This window comes from Cotesia typhae, unplaced genomic scaffold, assembly GCF_013202065.1.
Source record: "Cotesia typhae breed Kobodo isofemale line unplaced genomic scaffold, CoteBio_Ctyphae contig_43, whole genome shotgun sequence".
In the NCBI taxonomy this organism is placed as follows: Eukaryota; Metazoa; Arthropoda; class Insecta; order Hymenoptera; family Braconidae; genus Cotesia; species Cotesia typhae.
In genome coordinates, this window is record NW_027423752.1 from 199,717 (window position 1) to 225,476 (window position 25,760).

Consider the following 25,760-nt stretch of genomic DNA (forward strand, 5'->3'; position numbering starts at 1 on the left):
TATTTATATTTAAATTCTACTTTCCAGTGATTTAGTTACGTAAAAAAGTTAGCGTGTAAAAATTACAAGAAAAAAAAAAAAAAAACTAACTCTTACGATACTAAATCACCAAATTTTGAGGTAATTATTGTTTATCAAAAACAATTTATTTATAATTATTATTATTTGATAGAACAATTACCTATACTTATAATTATTTTCAATTAACTATACATACAATACATATACAATTATTAAATCTAAAGCTCGTAGTACAAAATGCTTGCCTTGTGACTTAATTTTCGGTCATTTTTTTTTTAATATATATATATATATATTTTTTTTTTTTTAATTTTTTCATTAATTTATTTATGAAATAACTTCAATTAAGATATTAATTATTTATTTTAGATTTTTTTGGAGTACGGACGTATAAGCTTTAACAGCTTGTCTTGATCTCTCTCACAACGTGTCTTATTATTTAATTAATATTTATTTAAAATAAATATATATATATATATATATATATATATATATATATATATATATATATATATATTTATATATTGACACGTGCAAAGTCTCATAATAAATTTATTTAAACTTCTTCAGTCTCCATGCATATCAAATTCAATATGAAATATTTATTAATTTAAATATTATTGACCATTAAATTTAATTAATGAGTCATTAACGACTCAATTGATTTTATACCATGTATAAAATATTAATAATTAATTTTTCAATTGCTTACCACAAAGAAGCAATTATTAATTCACGTTTTTTTTTTTTGTTTCAATTTAACAAAATATTTTACTGATATGGCAGTATTTGTTTTACCGATTAAAAAAAAAAAATAACAAAAAAAAAACAAAAAAATTATGAATGATCAATAAAAAATATTAATTAGCAGCAATTATAGCCGCGGCCGCTGCTGAAGAAGTTGATGACGAAGAAGATGATGAAGATGACGAAGATGATGATGAAGAAGATGAAGATGAAGATGAGGATTTTTTCTTAAGAACAATGTCCTTGATATTAAGCTTAACCTTTTCTTTTCTCGGTGGTGGTACTGACTGCAGACAGAAACGTTTGAATGCCTCCAGTTCACGTTCTACGTCGTCCATCTCTCCGTCCTCGTCTATATCTTTCGGCGTGAATACGCTCTCTGGAAAAGACATCCTCTCTATATACACAACTCCCTCTTGTAGTTATAAAATAATTACAACCAAAATAAATTATACTAAAGTTAGCGATCAGCTGTCAAATTTTGAAAATTTTAATAACAAATTAATTTTTTATTAAAAAGTTGATGTGAAATTTTTATTATTGTTAGTTTTGGTTGCTATGGTGACCACTTTGGCAACGGTTGCCATAACAACGGTTACTATGGAAACAGCTACCATAGCAACGGTTGCTATGGAAATAGTTACCATAGCAACGGTTATTATGGAAATAGTTACCATAGCAACGGTTACTATGGAAATAGTTACCATAGCAACGGTTACTATGGAAACAGTTACCATAGCAACAGTTACTATAGAAACGGTTACCATGGCAATGGTTAAATATTAATGAGTAAAATTAGTAAAAATATTGACTAAATTATCGATAGTAAAAATTTTGACAGAAGCGCGCAAAGCAAGTTCAATTTTCTAGTTACAATAAAAAAATGCTTCTAAAAATTTTCACTTACACGGAAAAAAGTTAACTGTCATAAATAATAGTCGATTTGTAATAAGTAATGATCAACTGCTAAAAATTATCATTTCACAATGCTACAATTTTTTCTTTACATGCAAGACAATACTGTTTCAAACAAAATTTACTTTTTTCCGTCTATAATTTTTATAAATTTTCACATGTAGAATTTTTTAATTAAATTTCTTTATAGTTTAATTGCTATGAAATTCTAAAAAAATTTTTAATGTCTGTCAACTTCAGTGTCATCCAAAATAAATGCATTTACATGATAAAATTTTGGTGATAAGTACTTATACTTATTTGTTTGGTATTGTATTGTATTGTTAATCATTATTATTATTTATCACAAAATCCGTCTAGAAACTATTTTGTACTATTGCATTTAAATAACAATTTACAACTGTTAAGTATAAATTAGAAAAACCTTCATACGCGTAATAAAATTTTTAAATATAAAAATATATTGATCTAAAAAAAAAAAAAAAAAAAAAAAAAAAAAAAAAAAATTAACAATACTTTTCATATTTATAAAAATATATCAATAATCTATTTTATATTTATCTTCTATTCTCACCAACGAGATTCCAGTCATCGCCACATGATCTAGCACCATTTCCTTTCTTTTTCTTTTTTTTTCCTTTCGCTAAAGACTGCTGCTGCTGCTGCTGTTGCTGATCTTGGAGTTGTTGATGGTGCTGATGATGCTGCAACGGCTGATGTTGATTAAAATCATTGGAAATATTATTTGACGAGAGCTCATGTGGAGAATTTGTCGGAGGGATTGTAATATTGGCAACAGTAGAAGAAACACCAACAAAATCACATTTAACATCTGGATTTTTGACCTTTGTTAATGTAACACTGGTTCCTTTTAAATTAATACCATTCTCAGGTATCACTTGTTGCCCACTAGTAACTTTACTTATTTGTATATTAGCAAGACCAGTGATACCAGTACAATCGGGTGTGAGACGACTTCTTAGATCAGCTAAGCTCGAAGATATATTTGCACTTTTTTGTCCCGATGCGGGTTTGCTGTTTTCATTCAAAAATTCACCTTTCACTATAAAATCGGGCTTTGGCGGAGGTGTAAGACCATTGTTCAATGCGTGCTGCAAGGCTGGACTCCGTATTGTTACCATCCCATTGTCAGATAGTTTAATAATAGCTGCTTGTTGCTGAACTGGTTCAACTTTTGGTAGAGATCCGAATGCAGGATTCCGGATAGTCACCATGTTGGATCCGGGATTGTGAACAATACGCGCTAATTCATCATTTTGATAACGCTCCGCGTTGTCGTTAGATTGTGAATTATTTTGCAATGCATTCTTCGCGGCAGCAGCTGCGGCATTCTTCTTCTTCTTCTTTTTACTCGACTTACTTGGCTCTTTGAAAGCTCCTAAAAATATTAATTATTAATATCAATAAATAAAAAATAATTTAATTAATTTAAATCAGAATTTTTTAGACCAAAATGATTTTATGTTTTTTATTTAATTTATTTTAACATGCGACGCTTCGTTAGTTTTATTCTGACATCATTAGGCACCTATGTCTGATAAAAAAAAAAAAAAACTGATAAAAATTATACGCCTTTATGGCACCCAAGAACCATATGGGCGTTTAATAAAAATTCTATTTTTTTTTTAAGTCCAAAAAAAAATTTTTAGTTTAAAAAAAAAATTTTTTTTTGCATTTCTGCACATTTCTTGAAAAAATACGTGGGTTCCAAAAAAATTTTTTTTCGGGAATCAATGTATTTTTGATTGAAACGTGTAGAAATGCAAAAAAAATTTTTTTCTTCAAACTAAAAATTTTTTTGGACTTAAAAAAAATAATAGAATTTTTATTTTATTTATTACAGACTCTAAATAGATAAATAAAAAATAATTTTATCTATAAAAAAATGTCAAATTTAGTAATTTTTATAAATTAAGGACTATGTGTTTTTATATTGCAAAATTTAAAAGTATTTATTAATTTTTTGATATTTGTATTGAGTTTTTAATTTGACATAAAAATTGTTAATTATTTATTTGTTTGTAAACACATAGGCGCCTGATGATAGAATAAAACTGTCGAAATGTCACATGTTAAAATAAATTAAAAAAAAAAACATAACATCATTTTGGTCTAAAACATCCTGATTTAAATTAGAAGAATATTATACCTGATAAGAGCAATAAAAAAACATCATTAAAAAAAATTTACCTTTGTCATTAGGATTGAGATCCTGCTTGAGTTTCCCAGTATCAACAACAATAACATTAGCGCCAGCTTGAGGACCACCATAGCTTCCATGCATTCCCCCAGCAGACATTGGAGATGCAATAATCGTCGCCTGTTTATTTGGCGGAGTATTACTGGTAGCTTTAGCAAGTGGAGTTGATTTTATAGGAAAAGGTTTTACAGGAACATCGACTTTAGTAATCGTAATACCAGGAGGTAATTTAAGATTTTCAATATTTATCCTTGTCATATCTTTAGCTTGACCATGCGTTGAACTTCCACTATTACTATTACTAACATTAATATTATTATTACTATTATTACTCAGATTAGTATTACTACTAACAGCAGGCGTCTTTTGCAGTGATTGTTGTGCTTGCTTAGCTTGCTTATTATTATTCTGATTATCTTTTTTCTTCTTTTGCTGCTGTTGCTGCTGTTGTTTCTTCCCCGCCTCATTAACCTTAATATTAGTATTACTATTAACATTAGTCTGTACCTTAATCTTAGTAAGTGGCTGAGTAACAGTCTTCTGTTTCTTTCCTTTACTACTAACTTCAGATTGACTTTTCTTTGTGCTATTTTGTTGCTGAGAAACATTTTGCTGCGGTTGTTTATTCTCAGCATTCTTCTTATCCTTTTTCTTAGCTTTAATTTCACTGGAGACTTGCACCTGAGCTTGATTAAGTCCTTTATTATTACCTTGATCTTGCTCTTGAATTTTCGCTTGTGCCTGTGCTTTTTTCTTCTCTTCTTTCTTCGTTTTACCCTTATTATCTTTCTCCTTGTTACTCTTAGCTTGAACCTGAGTAACTTGGACTTGAGTTTGAGCTTGTACTTGTGGTTGTGCTTGAGCTTGACCCTTCTTCTTCTTCTTCTTTTTCTTCCCCCCAGTTTCCTTTGATGGCTCCTTGGTTTGTCCATTAATTAGCGTAAATAATACTTTATCTTCCGCAGGTGTTTGACCTTTAAGCGTAATCGTCACTGTAGGCTCGGCGTTGTTAGATTCCATTACCCTTTTAATGGTAACAATTTGTGGCTGATCTTTAGAAACTTTTCCACTATTAACATCAATATTACTATTCTTCTGCAATTCCATCTTCTTCATTTCTTTCTTCAATTTTTTACGCTCCTTTTTAGTCAACGGTACTGGCTCAGGTTCTGGTTCTGGTTCTGGTTCCGGTTCAGGTTCAGGTTCAGATTCAGGTTCAGGTTCAGGTTCTGGTTCTGGTTCTGGTTCTGGTTCTGGTTCTGGCTCGACAATTTTTTGTTTCTTTTTCTTTTTGCTTTTTCCACCAGAAGCAACAACAGTTTCCTTAACCTTCTCCCTGGTTTCACTCTGAACCACCGTTTTCTTCTGTACAGCCGGCAAAATCGACACCTCCGGTAAATTTTTATTCATCAACAATTTTTGCGCAGGTTTTTTCGGATCAACAACCGTTATCGTAATTCCAGGAGTTTTTTTCTGCAACTCAACAATTTTCTGCCGATCAGCTTCTTCTTTCTGCAGCCTCAAAGCTTCTTCAGCTTTTTTCAATTTTTGCCTCGCTTTTTTTTCACTCTTCTTAGTATCTTTCTTCCCACGACTACCAACATCCCCTTCAATAAATTTAATTAACGTATCTAAATCCCTGTCATCCCGCAATTCAGAGGCAGTAGACGGCGTGTCAGACCTCCCACGAGTAACTGAATTATCCGACGGAGTATCAGCTGGACTCACTGGCGGACTACAAGACGAAGAAGTCGCTGCTGTTGATCCAGAACCAACTGTAGTAGCCGTAGTAATTTTATTACACTTTTTAGCTTTTTTCTTCGTCAACAATTGACGCAATCTTTCTCGTGTTTCATTGTAATTACGACTTACTGGCGCAACACTCGGAACACCATGGCCAAATACTTCACAATAACAACAATCGCAATGCCGACCAGCATCGCGTGGCGATGACGAGCCACCAGTTGAACATGAATCTTCAATACTGCCGCTATCCGAGCAATTACCATCAGCACCAGTGTGAAAACTATTGCAAGATACCCTCCGTATCTGTTCAACAGTTTGTTTATGACAATGCGGGTGTCCATGATTGTGCTTGCTAATTCCTTTAATATCAGATCCATGGCCAGAGCATCTAGGATGCGGATTATGTCCAGTGTGTCCAGTGTGTCCATTGTGAGCATGGCCATGATTATGAGGATGCATTCCATTAGGAGTTTGTGTCGTTGAATGCCTCGTTTGAGGAACCACCGGCTTACAATTATTCATCTTGATAGTCTCTCCGCTGTCTGCCGAAGACAACTGCGTGGAAATTTGCTGATCACTTGTCTTATTACAAATACTATTGTTACTACTATTATTATTATTAACATTATTAATATTATTATTACTACAACTACTATTACTATTACTGGTATTGTTATTGCGTCCAGATAAACGTGACGGTTCTTCACGTACACAAGGACAAGTAGACTCCGGTAATTGACGCATGTTGAGCATGCACAAACAAGGTGGAAATAATAACAGTCCTCGAAATGTTGACCCTTGCCATTCACCTAAATGTCTGTATGTACACAAACAGCCTTTGCGTTTTGTATTATCTGTATTGTAATTGGTGTTAACTATTTTAGCGCTATCAGCTGCGGAACAAGTCGATGACGGTGAGCCGGGAAGTGATACTGATGACGATACTGTCGATATATCTCTATTGGCCTTCAAAGTCGGATGAGCACACTGACCGATTTTAGTCCGGCCTCCGACGACCAAATGAGACACCCAGGCTAACTCACCGCAGACTGTGCACTTGGTATCGACTTCTAATGTCGCGTCAGTCGCTCGGCTTAATACTAACCAAGCAGCCGCTTGATACCCGAAATAATATCCAGGATCATCGGGCGTTGTACCGTCCCCGGGGATCTCACGTTCTTTGTGCCAGTAAATTCCTAATGAACTTAGAGCTAACGTTTGGTAGGCTTGTTTACTCCACGCTTCCAACATCTTACGGACTAATTCGGTGTCTGGTGGAGACTCCAGTCGCTCCAGGAGTTTTATGAAATAAGAGTCAAACGGTGTTTCATTCAATCCCAATCCTGGGACATCTAATGGAAACTCGTTTTCAATTTTCGTCGCTTCGTCGACTGTGTGGAGTGTCCAAGGTGTACTGGCTTTGCGTTTGTCTATTATACGACGGGTTTGCACTGCGTTGTACTTGTCGATATTCAATTCTTTGTCCAGCCACAGGTCGGCGATTCGCATCATCTCGTCCACGAAGCCTAGGTACCTTTCTAATAACACTTTGTAGCCTTTTCCTTTTCGCGGTTTACGCAATTGACGAACTAGGGAGGGTAAAATATTTCTTATTGTTGGCTCGTAGAAGTATATGTAATTTTGGTAGAGTTTTTTGTTGAAAAATTCCCAGGTTATCGTGAATTTTGAGAGGTGATTGTCTTCTAGTGGTTTTATTAAATCAGTTACTTGAGCTGCTGTTGCTATTAAAATGTCGTAACCATTCAAAAGTCCTGGGGAATATTTAATATTTATTAGTTTGAGTTTTAATGCAATAAAAAAAAATAAAAGGTAATTATTTACAAGTCGGGTCATATTTTGGGCCATAACTAGATAAAAAATTAACATTTAAAAATTTTTTTCATGTAAAGTATAAATTGAAGTATTTAAATGATAAATATTGCTTAGTGATTATTAAAATCACGATTTCACTGTTTGAAATGGTAATTTTTATCAGTTGGTTATTACTTATTACAAATCAACTATTATTTATTACAGTTTACTTCTTTTCATGTTGTTTAAACGGCGTGTTTATGATAAAAATATAATAAAAATTTCGATAACTTTTTTATCTTTAAAAGTTGGAAAAAATTTTGGCTCTCATTTTTTTTGGATAAAATTTCTATTTTATTTTTTTTTTAAATTATATTTAAAAAAAAAAAAAAGTTGAATTTCACAATTTTCAAAAAAATTTATAAATTTTTTTGAAAATTAAAAAAATTTTTTTAAATTGTAATAATCAACTTTTTTTTTTTAATTGTTTATTTTTTTCTGTATTTAAAAAAAAAAATGTATCAATAAAATCAAATGGAAATTCCGTTCAAAAAAATCACAATTAAAATAGTTGACCCCACTTGTAAATATTTACCAAAAAAAAAAAAAAAAAAAAATTTTATTTTAAGCGAACGTTTTGACTTACTTGTAAGAAATACTTCAGCAATACGCGCTAAATTATCATCCTGAAGTGGACGCATAATACGGATTTTTAACTCAACGACGAATTCTTGTGCCTGTATCACCAGCATCAAGAAAAATTTGTGTGGATGGCTTTTTACAAGACTAGAAAAATTAAATTTATTAATAATATTAAATAAAATCTTTTAAATTAAATTTATCTTACAGAAAAATACTAATTATTATATATGATCATAAATTGTTATTTATTGGAAAATCAGTAGCTATTGTTGTATTAATAAGAACAAATAAAAATTAATAAACAATTATATTTCTCAACGCATATAAATTTGTAATAATATAATAAGCGGTTATTAAACCATGCCTAATATGATTTATTATTTTTTCTTGTTTTGACTCAATGATTTTATTTCTTACTTTAGAGAAATTCGATCAATCTGAAAATTTAATAATATAATTTATTACTTATTGTATTTTACTATAAACAATTATTATGAACTGTATTGTAAATCATTTTAATCTAACTAGTATTGTGTTGTTGCTATTAAGTTCTGTTTGAGAGAGATTAAACTTAGTAATAATATCAGATTGCGATAAGTAAAAAAATTTTAAATTTCCGGAATTCAAGCTGACGCTAAGTTTTCACAATATTTTCATTGAGAGTCTAATTTTATTAATAAGATCACTCAGAACAAAAAATTATAATAAAATAAAAATTGAAGCATAAACTTAGTTCAAATAACAGATAAAGTTTTTACAACTGTAATTATTTTTTATTCTGATTGAAAACTATTTTTAGTATTATGTTTTATCAAAAAAATTTTTATGAAAAATTTACTACGTCAGTGCTTTATTATTGACATTTTTTAAGATTTAAGCTCATCCCGATGTCACACTCATCAAGAGCTTTCATTTGAGTACTCACATGTATTTTTGATATATTTTTCATATATACATATATATAATATATATAAATATATGAAAAAATGATGTGGGTACTTAAATGAAAGGTCTTGATGAGTGTAACATCGGGATGAGCTTATATCTTTAAAAATGTCAATATTTCATTAGATAAAAGGTCATTTCTTAATTATATATCTAGAGATAAAGGATTTTCTAATGCAGCCTTAATATTTATCATCATAAATTGACTATTGGTGAGAATGTTATGAAACCATGAAAAGGCACAACTCCAGATCCAGACTTTTCCAACAATACCAAATTTAACCCATTTTATCGGATAAATAACAAAAATTTCCTTATTCTCTTAATAATATATTTAAATGCAAGCATTATCTCTGAGCAAATTTAATTATTATAAAAATAAAAAAACAGGTACCATGAATTGTCACTAATGATCGTATAGTAAATAAATAAAATAAACATACTTATTAACAATTTCTCGAAGTTGAGCATACTGATTAGGATCACATTCATATTTACGAATATTAGGCACACAAGGCGACTCAACAGCCGCATCAAATACAGCTCGTATATATTCACGTATTTTTAATCCTTGACTCTGCCATTTCCATACTTTTGTTATTTTATCCCGGATAAATGCCCTAGTAATTAAAAACAACAGGATTAAATATAAAAAAATAATACCTAGAAGCCTAAATAATAATAATAATAATAATAATAATAATAATAATAATAATAATAATAATAATAATAATAATAATAATAATAATAATAATAATAATAATAAAAATTCTAACCTTTGTACAACACAGATTTCGCAAGTACAAACGTTATCATGTTTAATAGTTTGAGTTTGCCCAAAATACGAAGACAATTCTTCATCATCATCATCATCATCAAGAGACTTAGATAAATTCCAGATGTCATTGGTAGTTTGGGTTGTCTGGGTGTCCTGTAAATATACAAAAAAAAATAAAGGTATAAAATACATGGATATTATGCAGTTGTATATAATACACACGTATAATATAAGATAGGTGTATTTGTATCAGGGTGAAAGTCACCTTTACAAGGATAACATTAAACGCATCACAATGCGACTATATATATAAATAGCCAGGAAAAAAAAAAAAAAAAAAAAGAAAAAAAAAAGAGTTTGAAAAATTCCAAATAAAATAGCAAAATAAAAAATACCGTAGATGTAGACTCAGGAATGGATTGAGCGACAGGAATTTCCGGAGCAGCATCAGCTTCACATGGTGAAGAATTTCTGAAATTTGATTCGTCTTCAGAGTCTGTTGTTTCATCCTGATTGTCCTGCTGATTGGATTGAGCGTCAATTTGTCTTTCATTATCATTATCAGCATCAGCATCAATTTTTATTTTATTTTCAACATCACCAGCATCAACCGCATCAGCAGAATCTTCTTCAGCTTCTTTAGCAAGGACGTCACCCATGATCTCGTTAGTTGACTCAGTTGTCCTTTCCTCACACTGGCTCTCATCGCTACCACTCATTGCTAATACACACCACGATTTTTTTATTATTATACCAAACTTAATGTTTTATTTTAGCGATTATATATTAATAGTAATTGTAATAATAATTTTAATTGTTGGATAAATAATAGTAATAATTATAATAATTATGGGGATAATTATTATTATTATTATTATTATTATTATTATTATTATTTATTTATTTATGTTTTGTAAACTATACTGACACTATTGATACTACTGTGCTAATCGATACGCTATTTGATTTTAATATTACTTTTTTTTTAATAATACAAGATACGGGTCTTACCGTAAGCGTACCGCGTAAACACCTACACCTCGAGATAATAATGTATTGAGTATAGGTAGAGATAGCAAGATAGAGAGTAAACTGGATGGAGAGTCAACATCAACTCAATATGGCGGCCAACGTGCTTAACTTGCGGTGCACTCTATCTACTTTGTACTCATGCTGATAAATTAGTCACTGTCAGAATTATCAACTTCACGATAATATAGATTAAGAACACTGCGCCAAACAAGTGTTCATTTTATATACTTTTGTAAAAAATTCTATTTTATCAACATCAGTAACACAACTTTACTCCAATGACACTGAAGTTAGCAACGTTTAAAAATTTTTGATTTTTTTTTTTTAACTAGAAATTTGAATTGCGCGCCACGCGCGCGCCTTAATTTTAACCAATAAGGAATCAGGCGCCATTTTTTGGGAGTTTCGATTATTGACTAACTTCACACTCTCATTTATTTTTATTGTAGGGATTAAATTACAACTAAAAAGATATTTTTTTTAAATTGCACTTGTAGTTTTTTTTAATTTTTAAAATGTGATATTTTTTTGTTTTTAATTGATTTAGTTGAAATTTTTTTTAATTAAAAATTTATAAATTTTAAAATATCGGCTAACTTTATTTTCATTTACTCCATGACACTGAAGTTGAGAGAAATCTGGTAATTTTTAGAATTTTTTTTTAAAATTTCATCTTTAGAAGCTCTGAAAAATTGTAAGTGACATTTTTATAAATATTTTTTTATGCCTAGTTCATTTTTCAAGAAAAATCAAAAAATTTTATAACATTAATGTTAACTGTCACTTGACAATTTTTTTAATTTTTTTAACAAAAAAATTTGTTTTAAAAAATTGCATTTTTAATTTATTAAAATTCCTACAAATCCATTTTTTTAATAATTTTTTTTGCTAAGATTTGTTAAAAAAATTTTTAAAATTGACCGCTAACTTCAGTATTATAAATTATTTTGGAATTTTACAGCAATTAAATTATTTAAAAAAAAATTTAATTAAAAAATTTCACATTTGAAAATTAATAAAAATTACAAGTGAAAAATTTTTGAAAAAAAAATTTATAAGAAATTTTGTAATAGTAAATAAAAATTAAACATTTTTTAAAGGAAGAAATAAATTAATCTGAATTGACAGTTCTGTGTTAATAAATAACTGCGATTATGGTAAGATTTATATATATAATTTTAAAAAATATCCTAAGCATGCATTTTTCTTATTTTTTACTTTTAATTATTTTTATCTATTAAATATAAATTAATAACTATAAGTAAAGAAGAAATAAATGAGACAATTTATAATATAAACATTTTTCTTATTCAAACGTATGTTCTTACATTTACACAGTACAAAAAATTATACTCATACCCACCGGCCAGCGGTTTACAACTGCCTTGACTGGGAGGAGTGACCGGTGGTACAGGACACTGGGCTATGGATTCACAATATGATTTTTTAATTAATATTCACCAATTTTAAAAATTCAATTTTTTTTTCCATTTTTCATCCCACCAAATTTTCCATTAAAAATCATTTTGTACATTTTTATTTAATTACTTTTTTTTTTTTTTTTTTAATTTTTTTTATAGTTTAAATCTTATTTACCATAAATTTAATATTCCAAATCGCCACTACTCCAGCTCCAATTATCACTCATTACACGAATATACTCAACATTCATAAATTCAGCAACTTTTACACAAAAAAACTCTTCTTCTGTACAGCCACGCACTTATTTTTTCATTTTTTTCTTAATCTTTTCAACTTACATCCACACATCACAATTGTAATACATTATAATAATAATTACATGTACAAATTTATTACTATATATATATAACGTGCGCATTTACACTGAAACACTTATTTCTCTAATATTATTATTTAATATATTTATTTTTTTTTCGGCATTGTCAGCAACATTTAAATAATGTTTCTAATTAATTAATTATATTAATTAAATTATTTTATTTATAATTATTATTTATGATATTTATTACTAACTGTCTGGTGAAATTTTCGTGCCGTTAATTTAGTTAAACTTAAAAACTAATTTTTTGACATATTTATATATTTATACGTTTTTTTTTTTTTTTTTTTATACTTAAGTGAAATAATTATTAATTATTTAAATATTTATTTACAAAAAAGCAAATTAATATTATTATTAACTTGTTGCAATAATACACATATATTTATTTTTAATTTTTTTTTATACACCGCCCATTAGTAGGTAATTATCTTAATTTTATATTTCAATTATTTAACAACTCTATCGAGAACTTTACATACAAGTTAAATAATTTATAAACTCGTTGTTACTAGACAATTATTGAGATCAAAGAAAATTAATCCGATTTTTTTTTTCTTTTATTTATCTTTGACATTTTAAAATGCGTAAATTAAATGACCATTTAATATAATTATTAATTATTTAAATTAATAAGTGATCATTTTAACGCGTAATTGTACATCAAGTTTAGTCTAATTAAAAATTGAGCCCCGCGATTTTAAAAATATAAATAAATAATTTTAATTGTATTTTTTTTATGCACCTGCGTCGTTACCGTTGGCACTTGGAAAAAAAAAATATATATTTATATATTTATATATTTTATTAAACTTCAGCCTCTGTCTTTATAATTTTTCATAATAAATTAATTATTAATTTATTCAGCTTTTCCATATGAATTTTTTTTTTATTAATTTTATTATATAAAAAAAAAAAAAAAAAAATTAAAGTCCAGTATGTATGAACGGACGGCACTGTAGACTTTCTAAACAAGTGATTAAACTAATTAAAAATTATAATTTGTAAGAGAAAATTTTTGCTAATCCAAAAATTTTAATAAATAAATTCCAAAAATTTTTTTTGGATGTGATTCTATGAGGCAGTGTTAAAAGTCTTAATTATTGAGTCGCAAAAAAAAAATTTTTTTTTTTTTCTATTGCCCAAGGCAAGTAAAAATTTTTTTTTTAAATGACATGAAAAATTGCACAAATAAAATTAAAAAAAAAAAAAAAAAAAAAAAAACATGAAATAATAAATAAACTCCCTTATTTATATTTTATTTGGGAAATCGCCAATAGGAATTTATTATTACAATATTCATTATTCTTATTAATATTAATAATAATAATTATCAATTATCTACATTTTATATATAATAGAATATGGACAAGTATGTATTGGATACAGGCACGGTATAATTAATTACAAATGAATTTTTTTTATTTAATATTTTCAATATTAATTATATCTATATATATATATATATATATGTATTTATACATTGAATATAATATTAAATGTATATACATACATATATATACATATATGGTATGATTTCAAATATTGGTATCACAATTGGTAAAAGAACGCGAAGTCAAGGGGAGACGACTCTTGTATCTACAAAAAAATCTTAGTGTAGAAAATAATCTCACGGATTTCATTTCCGGTGTCAATAGTTAAAAAAAAGAAAAGAAAAAAAACAATATTGTCATTACTAATAATTATAATTATAATTATAAACAATTAAAGAATAGTAGTTCTCTACTTGAACAAGCTGGCTTAGCCACATGACAATATTAAGAAAAAAAAAAAAATAAAAAATAAAGAAAAGAAAAAATTATTTAAAAAAAAACTCATACACTAATCGAATATCACAACAAACTGGAGTATACTCCGTTTAATAAGTCTCTCCTATCTTCTTTACGCCTTTACTCTGTTTCTTACTCATCATCATCATCATCATCATCTTCGTGATTATTACCATTATCGGCATTATTTCAGCACACCCCTCGATTTTAATTGAAACCCATTCAATGAATAATAAATGGATTAGCACCCGAGAGGGAGCAGTAATTACTCGCAACAAGCGAGATTCAAAGTAGTATTGATAATCTGATTAAATCTAGAATTCAATAGACGATTTGATTATCATCGTACATTGCTTAGGATCATCAAGTTTCACGTTTGGGTTCATCTTTAATTTTAATATCGGTGGACTTTGTCTTAGCTGCAGCCTGTTGCTGCTGCTGTTGTTGTTGTTGTTGTTGTTGTTGTTGTTGTTGTTGTTGCAATGCCTCCTCCTTAGCATTAGCTAATACAGTCAATGAATCTTTAACCGCGTGATAAATAATATTTTTTATTTGTAATTTATCCTCGTGATTAGTGTGAGTGTCTGACAGGGCACGGAACTCTTGAGTTAAATGGAAACAGTGAGATACATTTTCAGGTGACACAAAATCTTCAGCAACTTTGATACAGTTGTGGAGGTTACGAACTTGATGTGGTGCACCAGCTGGTACAAATACTGCGTCACCTAGACACTGAACTATTGCGTATCTGAAGAAAAAAAATAATTAAACGATTAATTAACTGTGATGTTTATTTAATCGAAGCACATAGTAAAAAATTTTATGTCATTACGTCAAAAAATTTTGTGTTAAATATTTAACACTTTTATTTAATAAAAATTTTAATTAAAAATTTTTTTTGTGCAAATAAATTTATACAATGCAAAAAAAAAAAAAATTTATACGTCCTTATGGCATTCGGGGTGGGTCCCGGATGCTGTAATGATATATAATAAAAATTCTTTTATTTTTTTTAAATCCAAAAAAATTTTTATTTTGAAGAAAAAATTTTTTTTTGCATTTCTGCACATTTCATGAAAAAAATTTTTTTTTGGAAATCAACATATTTTTGTATGAAACGTGAAGAAATGCAAAAAAAATTTTTTTTCTAAACCCAAAATTTTTTTTTTAACTTAGAAAAAAAAAATAGAATTTTTATTATACGCAATTATTCTGTTAAGTCAATACAAAAAAAAATGTTGCATATTTAACACAAATATTTTTTACGCATTGACGGAAAATTTTTTAGTATGCACACATCCTAAAAATAAATAAATAAATAAATAAAACTTACCCCTCAACACCATATTCACGGTACAATCGTTCACGTAGATTACCATCAAGATAGCAGCTTTGATCGTGAATAGGATCGTGGTGTGGCTCCAAACGTGCGCCACGTTCTAAAGCAACAGCATTGAGCAGATCGCGAATTTTATCAGCATCACGAGCAGCATAAATGTGCCACAGAGCACCAGGTGCTTCACCACGTTCACGTACACGTCGACGAGTCAAAATATCACAGCCTGCTTCATCGACAGCTCTCAGTGCTTCTTTAATATGCTCTTCACTGTCACCATCTTGAGGAATACCCACGTAAACCATAACATTAACAGCGTCAGATATATCAAGATGTAAATTAGTGGTTCCTTTATTCGAGTACAGGGCAGAACCATATGCATTGTACATTTTAGGGCCTAAGTCTGGCCTTACAAAGCAGTCAGGTAATCTACTCGCCAAATTTAAACGTCCATTACGATGAGTGTACTCAGACAAAGGTAATACTTTCATGAGATCAGCGTAGCGTGATGGTAATAATTCAGCAAAATCTTCACCCGGTGGCCAGTCTTTAAGTTTCAAAAGCATTGGATTGCCTTTATCATCTTTAAGACGTTTAGAAAAATGCTCAAAACCTTCCCAAAATTTACGCATAGGTTGATGGGGTACCGTGTGACCCGTCATACAATTTACCAAGTCATTTTTTTCATCACCAAAATCACGCGCAAATGAATCTGGGTGCCATAGATCCATGTTGAGTGATTTAGACACATCTGATACAATAACTGGCTGACCACGTTTCCATTGATCTTGAAATATGCGATAGTTGTTGATATTATGAGGCTCATTCAACCGCAATAATTTACCATTACACAACCAGGAATGCGGTACATTTGGATAAAGACTTTTACTCTCGGTTAATGTCATTATTCTAATTGGCAATGGCTCACGCCCACGCTCGGTCCACTTGTAGCGACGTACGAAATGTTTCAATTCACAAGTCTTTTCGCCAGACTCGTTTCTATCGCGTCCTTCTTTAGCTGTGTGTTCAATTACACTCGATATTACCTCATCAAGTGCGTCCATCTTTGATTTTTTACCCGGCTTAACAATGTTATTGCTCGTAGGTCCAGGTGAATTAACATTAGTCGGAGAATTTGACCGTGAACCGTTACCATTGGGTTTGTGTGTTGGACGGATCAATAATTCACGCAACGTTGAATAATTACCGTCGCGATCCTCGTCTGAGTCTGAACTTGAACCGCTGTCATTTTTATCTTGATTTTGCAGCGCTACGTCGGCTAACCAATTTAATGGCGAATTTTCTTCGCCATTGGCTTTACCGTCAGACGAACCATTCGCGGTGTCATCCGAATTTTTTACTTCTTTTATTTTTTGCTTGATGTTACCATTTGTCGTAACTGTTACCGCGTCACCTTTTATTGAATTACGGAGGATATCATTGGGTGGAGTTGATGATACTAATGAACAATCACAGTGTTGTGGAATTCCCCATTCAGCTCTTACATCATGCAAACGTTGTCCCAATTGAGGTAAACTGTCACCCGCTATTATTTGGGTCAACATTAGACGATCTGGCGCGTGGATTTGGCGATTTGTACAAAGTAACCAGCCACAATCATCACGATCTTTTCCACTTTCACCCCAAATAGTCACGGTTCCATTTTTACGTCCCTGTACAAAAATAAAAATTTTTTTTTTTAATTAAAAAAATTTTTTTTGACAAAAAATTTTTATTTTATTTTATTTTTTTTTCTTTTCATAAATATTCAGTGTTAAAAAGCTCGATAATTGATTTACTTTCATGGATTAATCAATCAAAATATGTATACATCATGTTTATTTTTTTTTTATTGAAAAGACTTTAATTGTGGATAATTTAAAGATTGATTTACCTTAAAACAATCGATGCAAACAGCGAAACCACATTTACCGCAGACCCAATGGTAATTGAAAAGTGTTGTTTCGCAAACGTCGCACATCTCACGTACACCCTGGACCACTCGCTTCCACGCAACTGTACTGTCTACAATTCCATTATCCGCTGTGAGAAACAATGCATATTGATGGCAAAAAAAAAAAAAAAAAAAAAAAAAAAAAAACAGTTAAAACATGCGACCAAAATCATTTTCTTATAATGATAATAATAATAATAATGTTTAAGTAAAAAAAAAAAAAAAAAATGAGAATATTTCAATAGGTTGTGAAGAAAAAAAAAATAAAATTTGGCAAATCCAAAAGTGCACGACTCATAACGCTCATTCGATTGATAATTAAAAAAAAAATTTATGTTCTAAAAAAAGATTATTTTTTTCATTTTTAATACGATTTATTTTTTTATTTTTTCATTTTAAATATCGCGCGGTATTTTAAACTGATCATGCGCACTAAGTGTATTTGTTTAATTGACTTTAATTTTTCGTTGATAACAATTAAACAAAATTAAAAATTAAAATGAAAACTGATTAAATTTTTATGCAAGTTATCGTGTTTTAAACAGAATTTGAGTTGACCGACAGGAATTTTCTTTCAACTATTTTGATATTTTTTTCTTTTGATACTTTGCATAATGAGTCGTGCAAAATTCAAATTATATTGTAAAAAATGATTATTACTATGAATAAATGAGATGAGAAAAAAAAATTACCGTCAGCTATGTGCTCAGAAAGTGCTTCTTTTTCCTGGCGTAAAAGATCACAAAATTGATCGCCAACTTGACGTAACAAGCGGTAAGCCATTTCCTTGTCGAGATCTAATCTATCTGCACCTTTATCCTTGTCACTTTTTTCTGTTTTTTCATCCTTTTCTTTCGAATTTTGATCCATATTACCTGGTAACCATAACTGTACGTCTTCCTGTAATTATAAAATTATTTAATTTAATTAATATAAACAGTAAATTAATGATAACTATTATTCATATGACTTCGATAATATGACAATGAATACGATGCAATGGTGTGAGGATGATGACATGATTAATTGATTATTTGATTAACAATACAAACCTCAGATGCATCTTTGTGTGGATCACTAAATCCGGCAATAGCCAATTGACCATTTTTAGTATATCGGAGCCGACGAAATGCATAAAAACGACAGAAGACTGTTTGTTTTTTAATTCTTGACAATGTGCTTTTGGCGAGGTAACGACATTCACGGCATTTAGCTAATTTTGGTGCAACATCGCAGCACGCGAGGTCTTGAAGCCAACTGTCGCCGGTTTTTTTCAACTGCGATGTAGGTGGTTTACAAAAGGGATTGCTTTTTCCACTACCTCCGCCTTGACCGTTTCCACCGTTACCACCGCCTTCGCCACCGGCACCGCCATTCCCGCTTAAACTGTCATCTTTACGCTCTTTTTTTGGACGAGGTTGATCCTCGCCCCCTCCGGCGTCGTTTCCCTTCGAATTCTTTGGTCGTCTGCCTCTTTTTCGTGGCTCCTTGTTGGTGTTTCCTGATTAAAAGAGAAACTTTATTTACAAAGTTACTTATTAGATGAGTGCTTTTTTTTAATCTTTTTTTTTTTTTCGTTTTTTAAAATTATTGTAACAGTATTTAAAATAATTCCTATCAAAAATATTTTTACATTTTTATTTATTTATTTATTAATCAACATACTTCTATAGGCAATATACATCAATAAAAATTATTTAAAATTAAATAACATTAATTTTACAACATTAATTAAAATTTAATTTAAAAAAAAAAAAAAAACGAGAAATTACTAATAGTTGCAAAAAATAAATTAGTTATTTAATATTAACCCAAACTTTAATTAAAATAGCTAACGTTAATATTATGCTTGGTCTCGACCGCATTGCAAAACAAAATGGCGGATACAAAATCAGGCACATTATCCCGAAAAAATAATAAAAATTAAAAATATTAAATAAAATTACATACAAAAAAATTAAAAGATTTATATTTTGAGTATATAATTTTTAAAACTTAAACATGATAAATTTTAATCGCGAGAAAGAATACTCCGACCACGAGGTCTGCGCTTCGTCGAATTTTTACTTGACAAAACGTGGTCTCTTTAATAAAATTAAATAAAAAATAGTCATATTAATTTATATTTTTTATATACTGCTACAATAATTTATATATAAAAAAAGTAATTATGTAGTTTTGTGATTTTACCTATTTTTTGACACAAGAAATGCTTGACTAATTGTTTCAATTGAATACATTTTCGGTGAATTAATAAAAAAAAATTTATTTTATATTCGTACTAATTTATAATATTCAACACGTGATTAAATTTAAAGCAATAAAATGAGCTATTACACTAAATTTAAATATGAACTTTATCAAGTGTTAGACGAACTGATCATCAGCACCGCGAGAAGTTAAAGACAGTATACGTGGCTTTAAGTATCTCAGGAAGCGTTAAGCATGGCTTATGGTTGTCGAAACAACCCCCACTTCTTGGTACTGATTATCTTTACTACAGTGTATGTATTTTATCAAACTAAGCATATGTGAATACATAATTCAGTGATTGTTTTGATGTGAGACTCCATTATTCTTCGACCATAAAAAATTTTTAAAAGGTTTATTTATAAAGCAATATTATTTTTTTCTATAATTATTTCATGATAATTTTTCTTAAATTTTTTTTTAAGAAAAAAAATAGTATTAAGCTTTACAAACTGATCCCTCAAAAATTAAAAAAAAAAAAAAAAAAAAATGGCAATTATATTCTGTTCTTTTATTTTTTTTTTCTTTATGTAAGCTAAAAATTCTATTGCATTATTATATTATTGTATTGTGTCACTATATCATTATATTTGTAAGATTAGATATTTTTTTTTTAAATTGTAAAAAATGTATATATATGTACACCGCATGTCATTGAACTATGTTGTACAAAATTGTAGCAACCCTGTTATTGGCCTATGAGCTGTTGGGTTGATTTAAAAACAAAGTAAATAAATAAAGCCGACTGGCGTTTGAATAAATAAATAATTAAATTATAATTTAATTGTTATAAAAATTTTAAAAATTGTTAAATGTCTGTTAAATTCATTATCATTTCAATCATGTGTTTATGTCATTGCAAACATAAATATAACTTCTCTTTCTTTGTGATGAAATAAATATTCCAATGACATAACTATTTGCAATGAATTTGCACATTCATAAAGATATTTAAAAAAAAAATTCATATCATTTTTTACTAACCAATAGTTAGAATCGTAAAACTACATAATTACTGATTGATAAAATTTTTTTTTTTTTTTTTTTTCAATTAAATAATCAATAAGTAATTGTAAAAAAAAATACTAACCATTTCCAGTAGAATTGTTGGAACTAGTTGAATTATTGGTAGTGATATTTGTCGTAGTTCTTTTAGGAGTAGGCTGAATAGACGATGAGGAGGTAAGTTGTTCACTGGTGTCGCTAGCTGATCCAGCTTCACTTTCGTTGCTAGAATCACTTCCAGCAGCAACAGCAGCAGCAGCAGTAGAATTTGCCACACTACCGGTATTTCCTGTTACTTGTTTGTCATCTTTTCTGCGCCTTTGTTCTTCAACAGCTGCCTGTTGTCTCCTCGGGGCTCCCTTCTTTCGTTTTACCTACCACAGGGTACATATTATTAAGTAGTCAGGAAGTTCATGCTCTTGTAAAAAATAATTAATAAATCCACGCTTTTAAAACATATAAATGCACTATTTACTCTACTTAATAATTAATCAACATTCTAATTTATTTATTAAAAAATAAATAATAAATAATATTAAACTTAGCCGACATTTGCAATTTTTTATTTATTAAATTATAGCTAAAAAATATTTTTCAAAAATTACACTGAAAATTTTTCAAGTTTTTTACAAGTGAAATTTTTTTTTTGTAATTAAATTTCAATATAAATTAATTCTGAACATTTTTAGATAGCGGCTAATTTAATTTTCATAAATAATTATAATAATAATATTTATGAGGACTAATGTTGATTTATAATATAAACTAAATAATAATAATAATAATAAGCACGCCATTTGGACAAAAGAATTAGGTTAGACCGATGACGAAATTTTAATATACTGTTTAATCATTCAGTTTTGATAAATATACTTTACCAGTTCCATTGTTTCAATGTATGGTTGATTCATTAATGCCTCGATTATATTTATTATTATAAAAGTTTTATTAATCACAATGAAGAATAATTTTTATTATACACAAGCACAGAACGTATGCTCAACTCTAGCTTGCTTACCGGAATGTACGTGCACGCGTAAGACTCGATAATGGCGGCTCTGATTCGAATTTAGCGCGGTAAAATTCAAACTTCGCTAAAATAACTTAATGTCATTTTATTGTTTTTATTTTATTTTTTTTTTGTCAAATAATTTTTTTATGATTTTACTTTAAATTAGAAATTTATTTTCTTAAAAAAAAAAAAATAAAATAAAAAAATTAATGATAATTTTAGGTAAATTTTTTTCAAGTTCAAACTCGTAATAAAATAAAAAATAAACACGAATAAATAAATAAAATTAAATTTATAATGAACAATAAGAAAAAACATAAAGTAAATACATAATTGATAATTTATTTCACTTGAATTTTCACTTTCATTTATTTAAATTATACTAGTCAGCATGCAATAAATTTAAGCAGGCATTCAGATAATTAAAGCATAATTTATACATTAAAATTCAAGCATGAGAGATTGCTATTAAATTTATATTATTACTATAAATATTTAATCTTCTTTAATTAAATTAGTCATCACTTTTTTATGCGAGTACATAAATTATTTAATGAATTAAAAAATATTACAGTTAAGTATCTGTAAATTATTACCCAATAAATAATCTTTTTTTGGCATTAAAAATTTTTAATTAATTTTTGAATAGAATCAGATTTTTAATAATAAATTAAAAAAAAAATTTGTTCCAAAAAAAATTGCATTTTTAATTTTATTAAATTTCTACACGTCCATTTTTTTAATGATTTTTTTTTGCCACAATTTATTTATTAAAAAAAATTTAATGTCATATATAAAAATGATCAAGTGACTGCTAACTAACTTTAATGTCATATAATTACTCCGTAGAAAAAAAAAAAAATATATCAATCTCTCTGAAAAAAACTAACTAAGCAATATCTAGCACCAAAAATAAAAATCAACAAGCGTATAAATGAACAATTTGTATAAATAGATACCTTGGGCGGTTTCCTCTTTGGCGGCGACTTCCTCTCAGGATCGCTGCTCGACGAATCTTCTTGAAGACTTTTAGTTTCATTAGTATGTCCATTTAATGTTTCTTTATTGAGCGGTTTCCTCCCAGCTTTGCCAGTACCTTTAGGTTTATTTATACTATTAACAGCCATACTTCCAATATTATGAATAGAATTAACAGCACTGGGTAGACTAGTCGTCGTATTAGACGTACTATTACTATTACTGGTAGTCGATTCACGTTCTTTGTGTAGCGGCTGAGACGGGGCCTGAGCACTATTTAATGGTAACGTAACACAAGAACCACTACCAACAACACCAGTAGTATCTTCAGTGCCATCCTCACCGGAGTGTCTTTGTAGCCAAGCTTTTTTAAGCTTATGCACCGGATAATTAGTCCTACTAGGGGGCCTGGGTGCTGGACTATTCGACTTTTCACTATCAGTATTATTAGCCGGGGTTTTAGCTGGAGTTCCGGGAGCACTTAGCGGCGAAGGACTGGGTGCTGCCGTTGGTGGAGCAGGACTTGCTGTAGGTGCTGGACTTGGTGCTGTGCTTGTTGTAATTTGATGCAATGAATTAACACTCCCAGTACTTGCAGGCCGGACGGATCCATCAGCACTGGCTGTTCTTGGTGCCGGGCTTACAGAAACAACGACAGCCGGATCTTGAGATAGCTGCTGCTGTTGCTGTGACTGTTGTAGTTGTTGTAGTTGTTGTAGTTGTTGTAGTTGTTGTTGTTGTTGTTGTTGTTGATGTGTTTGAACATTATCAGTATTAATACTAGTATTATCATTATTATTATTATTATTATTATTATTATTATTATTATTATTATTATTATTATTATTATTATTATTATTATTATTATTAGCATTATTATTATTACTATTACTATTACTATTAATAGTAGCAGTAGTTACAGTAGTCGTCGTAGTAGTAGTAGTAGTATTAACAGTAGTATTATTAGTGGTTGACTGTACCAGCAGCGCATTATTGACAACAGTGGTGATTGATGTTGCGGCCGAAGCAATCAGCGGACTTGGTTCACTCACCCTAGACAGTACAGGCGGTCCAACACACTGCAGTGATAAAGGAGTGGGTGGTTCTTCTGTACGTCGTTTTTTAATCTCTAGAGAGACAGGCTGACCCAGATGATCAGTCGGTGTGGAAGCTTTACGCTTCGGTGAGATTGAACGCTCAACACCCAGATCCAACGGTTGGGTTTGAAAAGACGGAACAACCATTGGTGGCTGTTGCTGTTGCAACGACGACGGTAGCGGACCACCAGGTTGATGTGGATTGTTCACGTGGTGCGACGGATGCGTTACCGTGGGACGTGACAAAGGCGCTGACGCTACTGTCGGAGGAGATCCGTGCAACTGCGGCGGCAATTTTGACGAGGGTAACGGAGAGCCAACTGGAAAACCACGTGAATCGTATGGAGAACGACTGTGTGCTGCCGGGGGCTGTAAATTCCTGGCTGATGGTGGCAATCCGGGATAACGAGGCACTGGCTGGTAAGGCGCTTTTGACGTTAGCGGCAACGGGGCTGGCGCTGCTGGCTCAGATGCACGACACACTGGTGTTCCGGTTAAAATACCAGGGTTTCCTGGATTCCCGTAGATGTGAGGCGGCGCAGGGCTGCTCACTTTTGGCTTTGAACCCGGTGGCGCGGCGTAGTGAGAGGTCGGTGAGGCGTTTGGTTGATGGGGGTACGAGTATGAGGGCTTTGAAGATGCGTAGAGCAATCCGGGTTCCGGCCTGCTGAGGTAACGTGGCTCTGGCGGTGATGGATGGGGCGTTTGATGGGGGTGAGGCTGACTGTGAGGCGACTGACGATTGTGCGAATGTGACGACGAATGTCCGTGAGGCGACTGAGTGTGTCCAGCCGGCGAACGGTGGTGACTCGGTAATCCTTTAGCCTGCAAGCTCTCCAAGTGATGCAGATGATGCGGGCTCTGGGTTGGACTCCGGTACTCGTAAGTTACTGGAGTTTTGTGTGACGAGGGCGGTGGTCCTTGGGGTGGCGGGGGTGCCACTGGTTGGACCATGTAAGACATCATTTTTGGACTCGACGAGTGGGGTGGTGGTACTTTTGATAGGTCATTTCCTCCACGACCTTGATCATTTTTTACTATTACCGAGCTCTTGTGGTCTGATAGTAACGAGGGAGGCTGACCTTGCGACAACTCCCGGCCGTGATGATCACGTTCATGACTACCGAGATTTTTACCCGGCAGTGCTTTCAACTGGAGATCATTCTTCACTTTTATGTCGTGGACATAAGACGGCATTTGGGATGTTGTGTACGCTGGGTAGGTGAACAAACTAACATTTGGTTCGGCTTTCGGAAGGCTGTGTGGTGGACCCACTACTTGGTGTTTGTCATGTAAATTTACTACTGACAGTGATGATTTTGAGGTTCGAGAATGCGCTGGCGGAGGTGGATACTCAACTTTGCTCGGTACACTTGACGATCGTAATACCTAAAAATAAATTATTTATTAGTGAGTGATAATTTATTCTCTTGTAAATAAAGGAAGTAGAGACTATTATTATATTTTTAGTCATAAAAAAATTTTTTTTATAAAATGTTAAGTGAAAATTTACGATACTGCAATTAGCAGATATTTGACAATTCTTGGAATTTTTATAACCAATCAACTGTTATAAAAAATTCGCACATATTTTTTTTTTTTTTTTTTTAATTTCCACATGAGCAATTTTTTTCATTTTAATTTAATTGTTATAAAAATTTAAAAAATTATTAAATTC

At 30.4% G+C, this 25,760-nt stretch overlaps 3 protein-coding genes and 1 non-coding gene across 9 annotated transcripts in view; 1 reads left to right on the forward strand and 3 right to left on the reverse strand.

Annotated features, from left to right (window-relative positions):
* Positions 1-8,262, forward strand: part of LOC141528372 (guided entry of tail-anchored proteins factor 1) — an 84,720-nt gene extending 76,458 nt beyond the window's left edge. Inside the window, exons 5-6 of the transcript XR_012479362.1 lie at positions 3,907-4,128; positions 8,127-8,262. The gene's annotated coding sequence lies outside the window, so the exon portion shown is untranslated. The remainder of the gene's footprint in view (positions 1-3,906; positions 4,129-8,126) is intronic.
* Positions 313-10,973, reverse strand: LOC141528369 (uncharacterized). 3 transcript variants are annotated; one of them, XM_074244394.1, is made up of 8 exons: positions 10,839-10,973; positions 10,223-10,548; positions 9,826-9,980; positions 9,493-9,669; positions 8,109-8,248; positions 3,895-7,422; positions 2,258-3,082; positions 313-1,147 (listed from the first exon to the last, which is right to left on the reverse strand). In XM_074244394.1, exons 2-8 carry the CDS (start codon positions 10,544-10,546, stop codon positions 882-884), a joined length of 5,415 nt encoding a protein of 1,804 aa, XP_074100495.1. In that variant the 5' UTR covers positions 10,547-10,548; positions 10,839-10,973; the 3' UTR covers positions 313-881. The 3 variants fall into 3 exon arrangements, with proteins under 3 accessions (XP_074100495.1, XP_074100496.1, XP_074100497.1); XM_074244396.1 differs by lacking the exon at positions 313-1,147 and adding an exon at positions 1,160-2,151; XM_074244395.1 differs by lacking the exon at positions 10,839-10,973 and having other exon boundaries at positions 10,223-10,781.
* Positions 10,974-12,144: 1,171 nt separating this feature from the next.
* The window catches only part of Kdm3 (Lysine demethylase 3), a 133,893-nt gene continuing 120,277 nt past the window's right edge, over positions 12,145-25,760 (reverse strand). For 3 of the 4 annotated variants that reach the window (XM_074244320.1, XM_074244319.1, XM_074244321.1), the window contains exons 12-18: positions 22,967-25,471; positions 21,081-21,369; positions 18,793-19,241; positions 18,433-18,640; positions 17,681-17,829; positions 15,784-17,459; positions 12,145-15,198 (exon numbers count right to left, since the gene is read on the reverse strand). In XM_074244320.1, the coding sequence (XP_074100421.1) occupies positions 14,814-15,198; positions 15,784-17,459; positions 17,681-17,829; positions 18,433-18,640; positions 18,793-19,241; positions 21,081-21,369; positions 22,967-25,471 (5,661 nt within the window). In that variant the 3' untranslated portion in view covers positions 12,145-14,813. The remainder of the gene's footprint in view (positions 15,199-15,783; positions 17,460-17,680; positions 17,830-18,432; positions 18,641-18,792; positions 19,242-21,080; positions 21,370-22,966; positions 25,472-25,760) is intronic. The other variant, XM_074244322.1, reaches the window with a different exon arrangement.
* On the reverse strand, positions 17,550-17,628 carry LOC141528492 (small nucleolar RNA SNORD36). Its single transcript, XR_012479384.1, has one exon. It is a non-coding gene; the product is annotated as a small nucleolar RNA SNORD36 (small nucleolar RNA).

What these genes read in the sequence shown, in the direction of transcription:
- LOC141528369 (XM_074244394.1), bottom strand. Translation starts at nt 10,546, where the DNA reads ATGAGTGGTAGCGATGAGAGCCAGTGTGAGGAAAGGACAACTGAGTCA. An exon ending in GAAATCTGTGTTGTACAAAG is followed by an intron (nt 9,670 to 9,825) that starts GTTAGAATTTTT and finishes TTTAATTACTAG; the next exon opens with GGCATTTATCCGGGATAAAA. An exon ending in CTTCGAGAAATTGTTAATAA is followed by an intron (nt 8,249 to 9,492) that starts GTATGTTTATTT and finishes TAATTTTTCTAG; the next exon opens with TCTTGTAAAAAGCCATCCAC.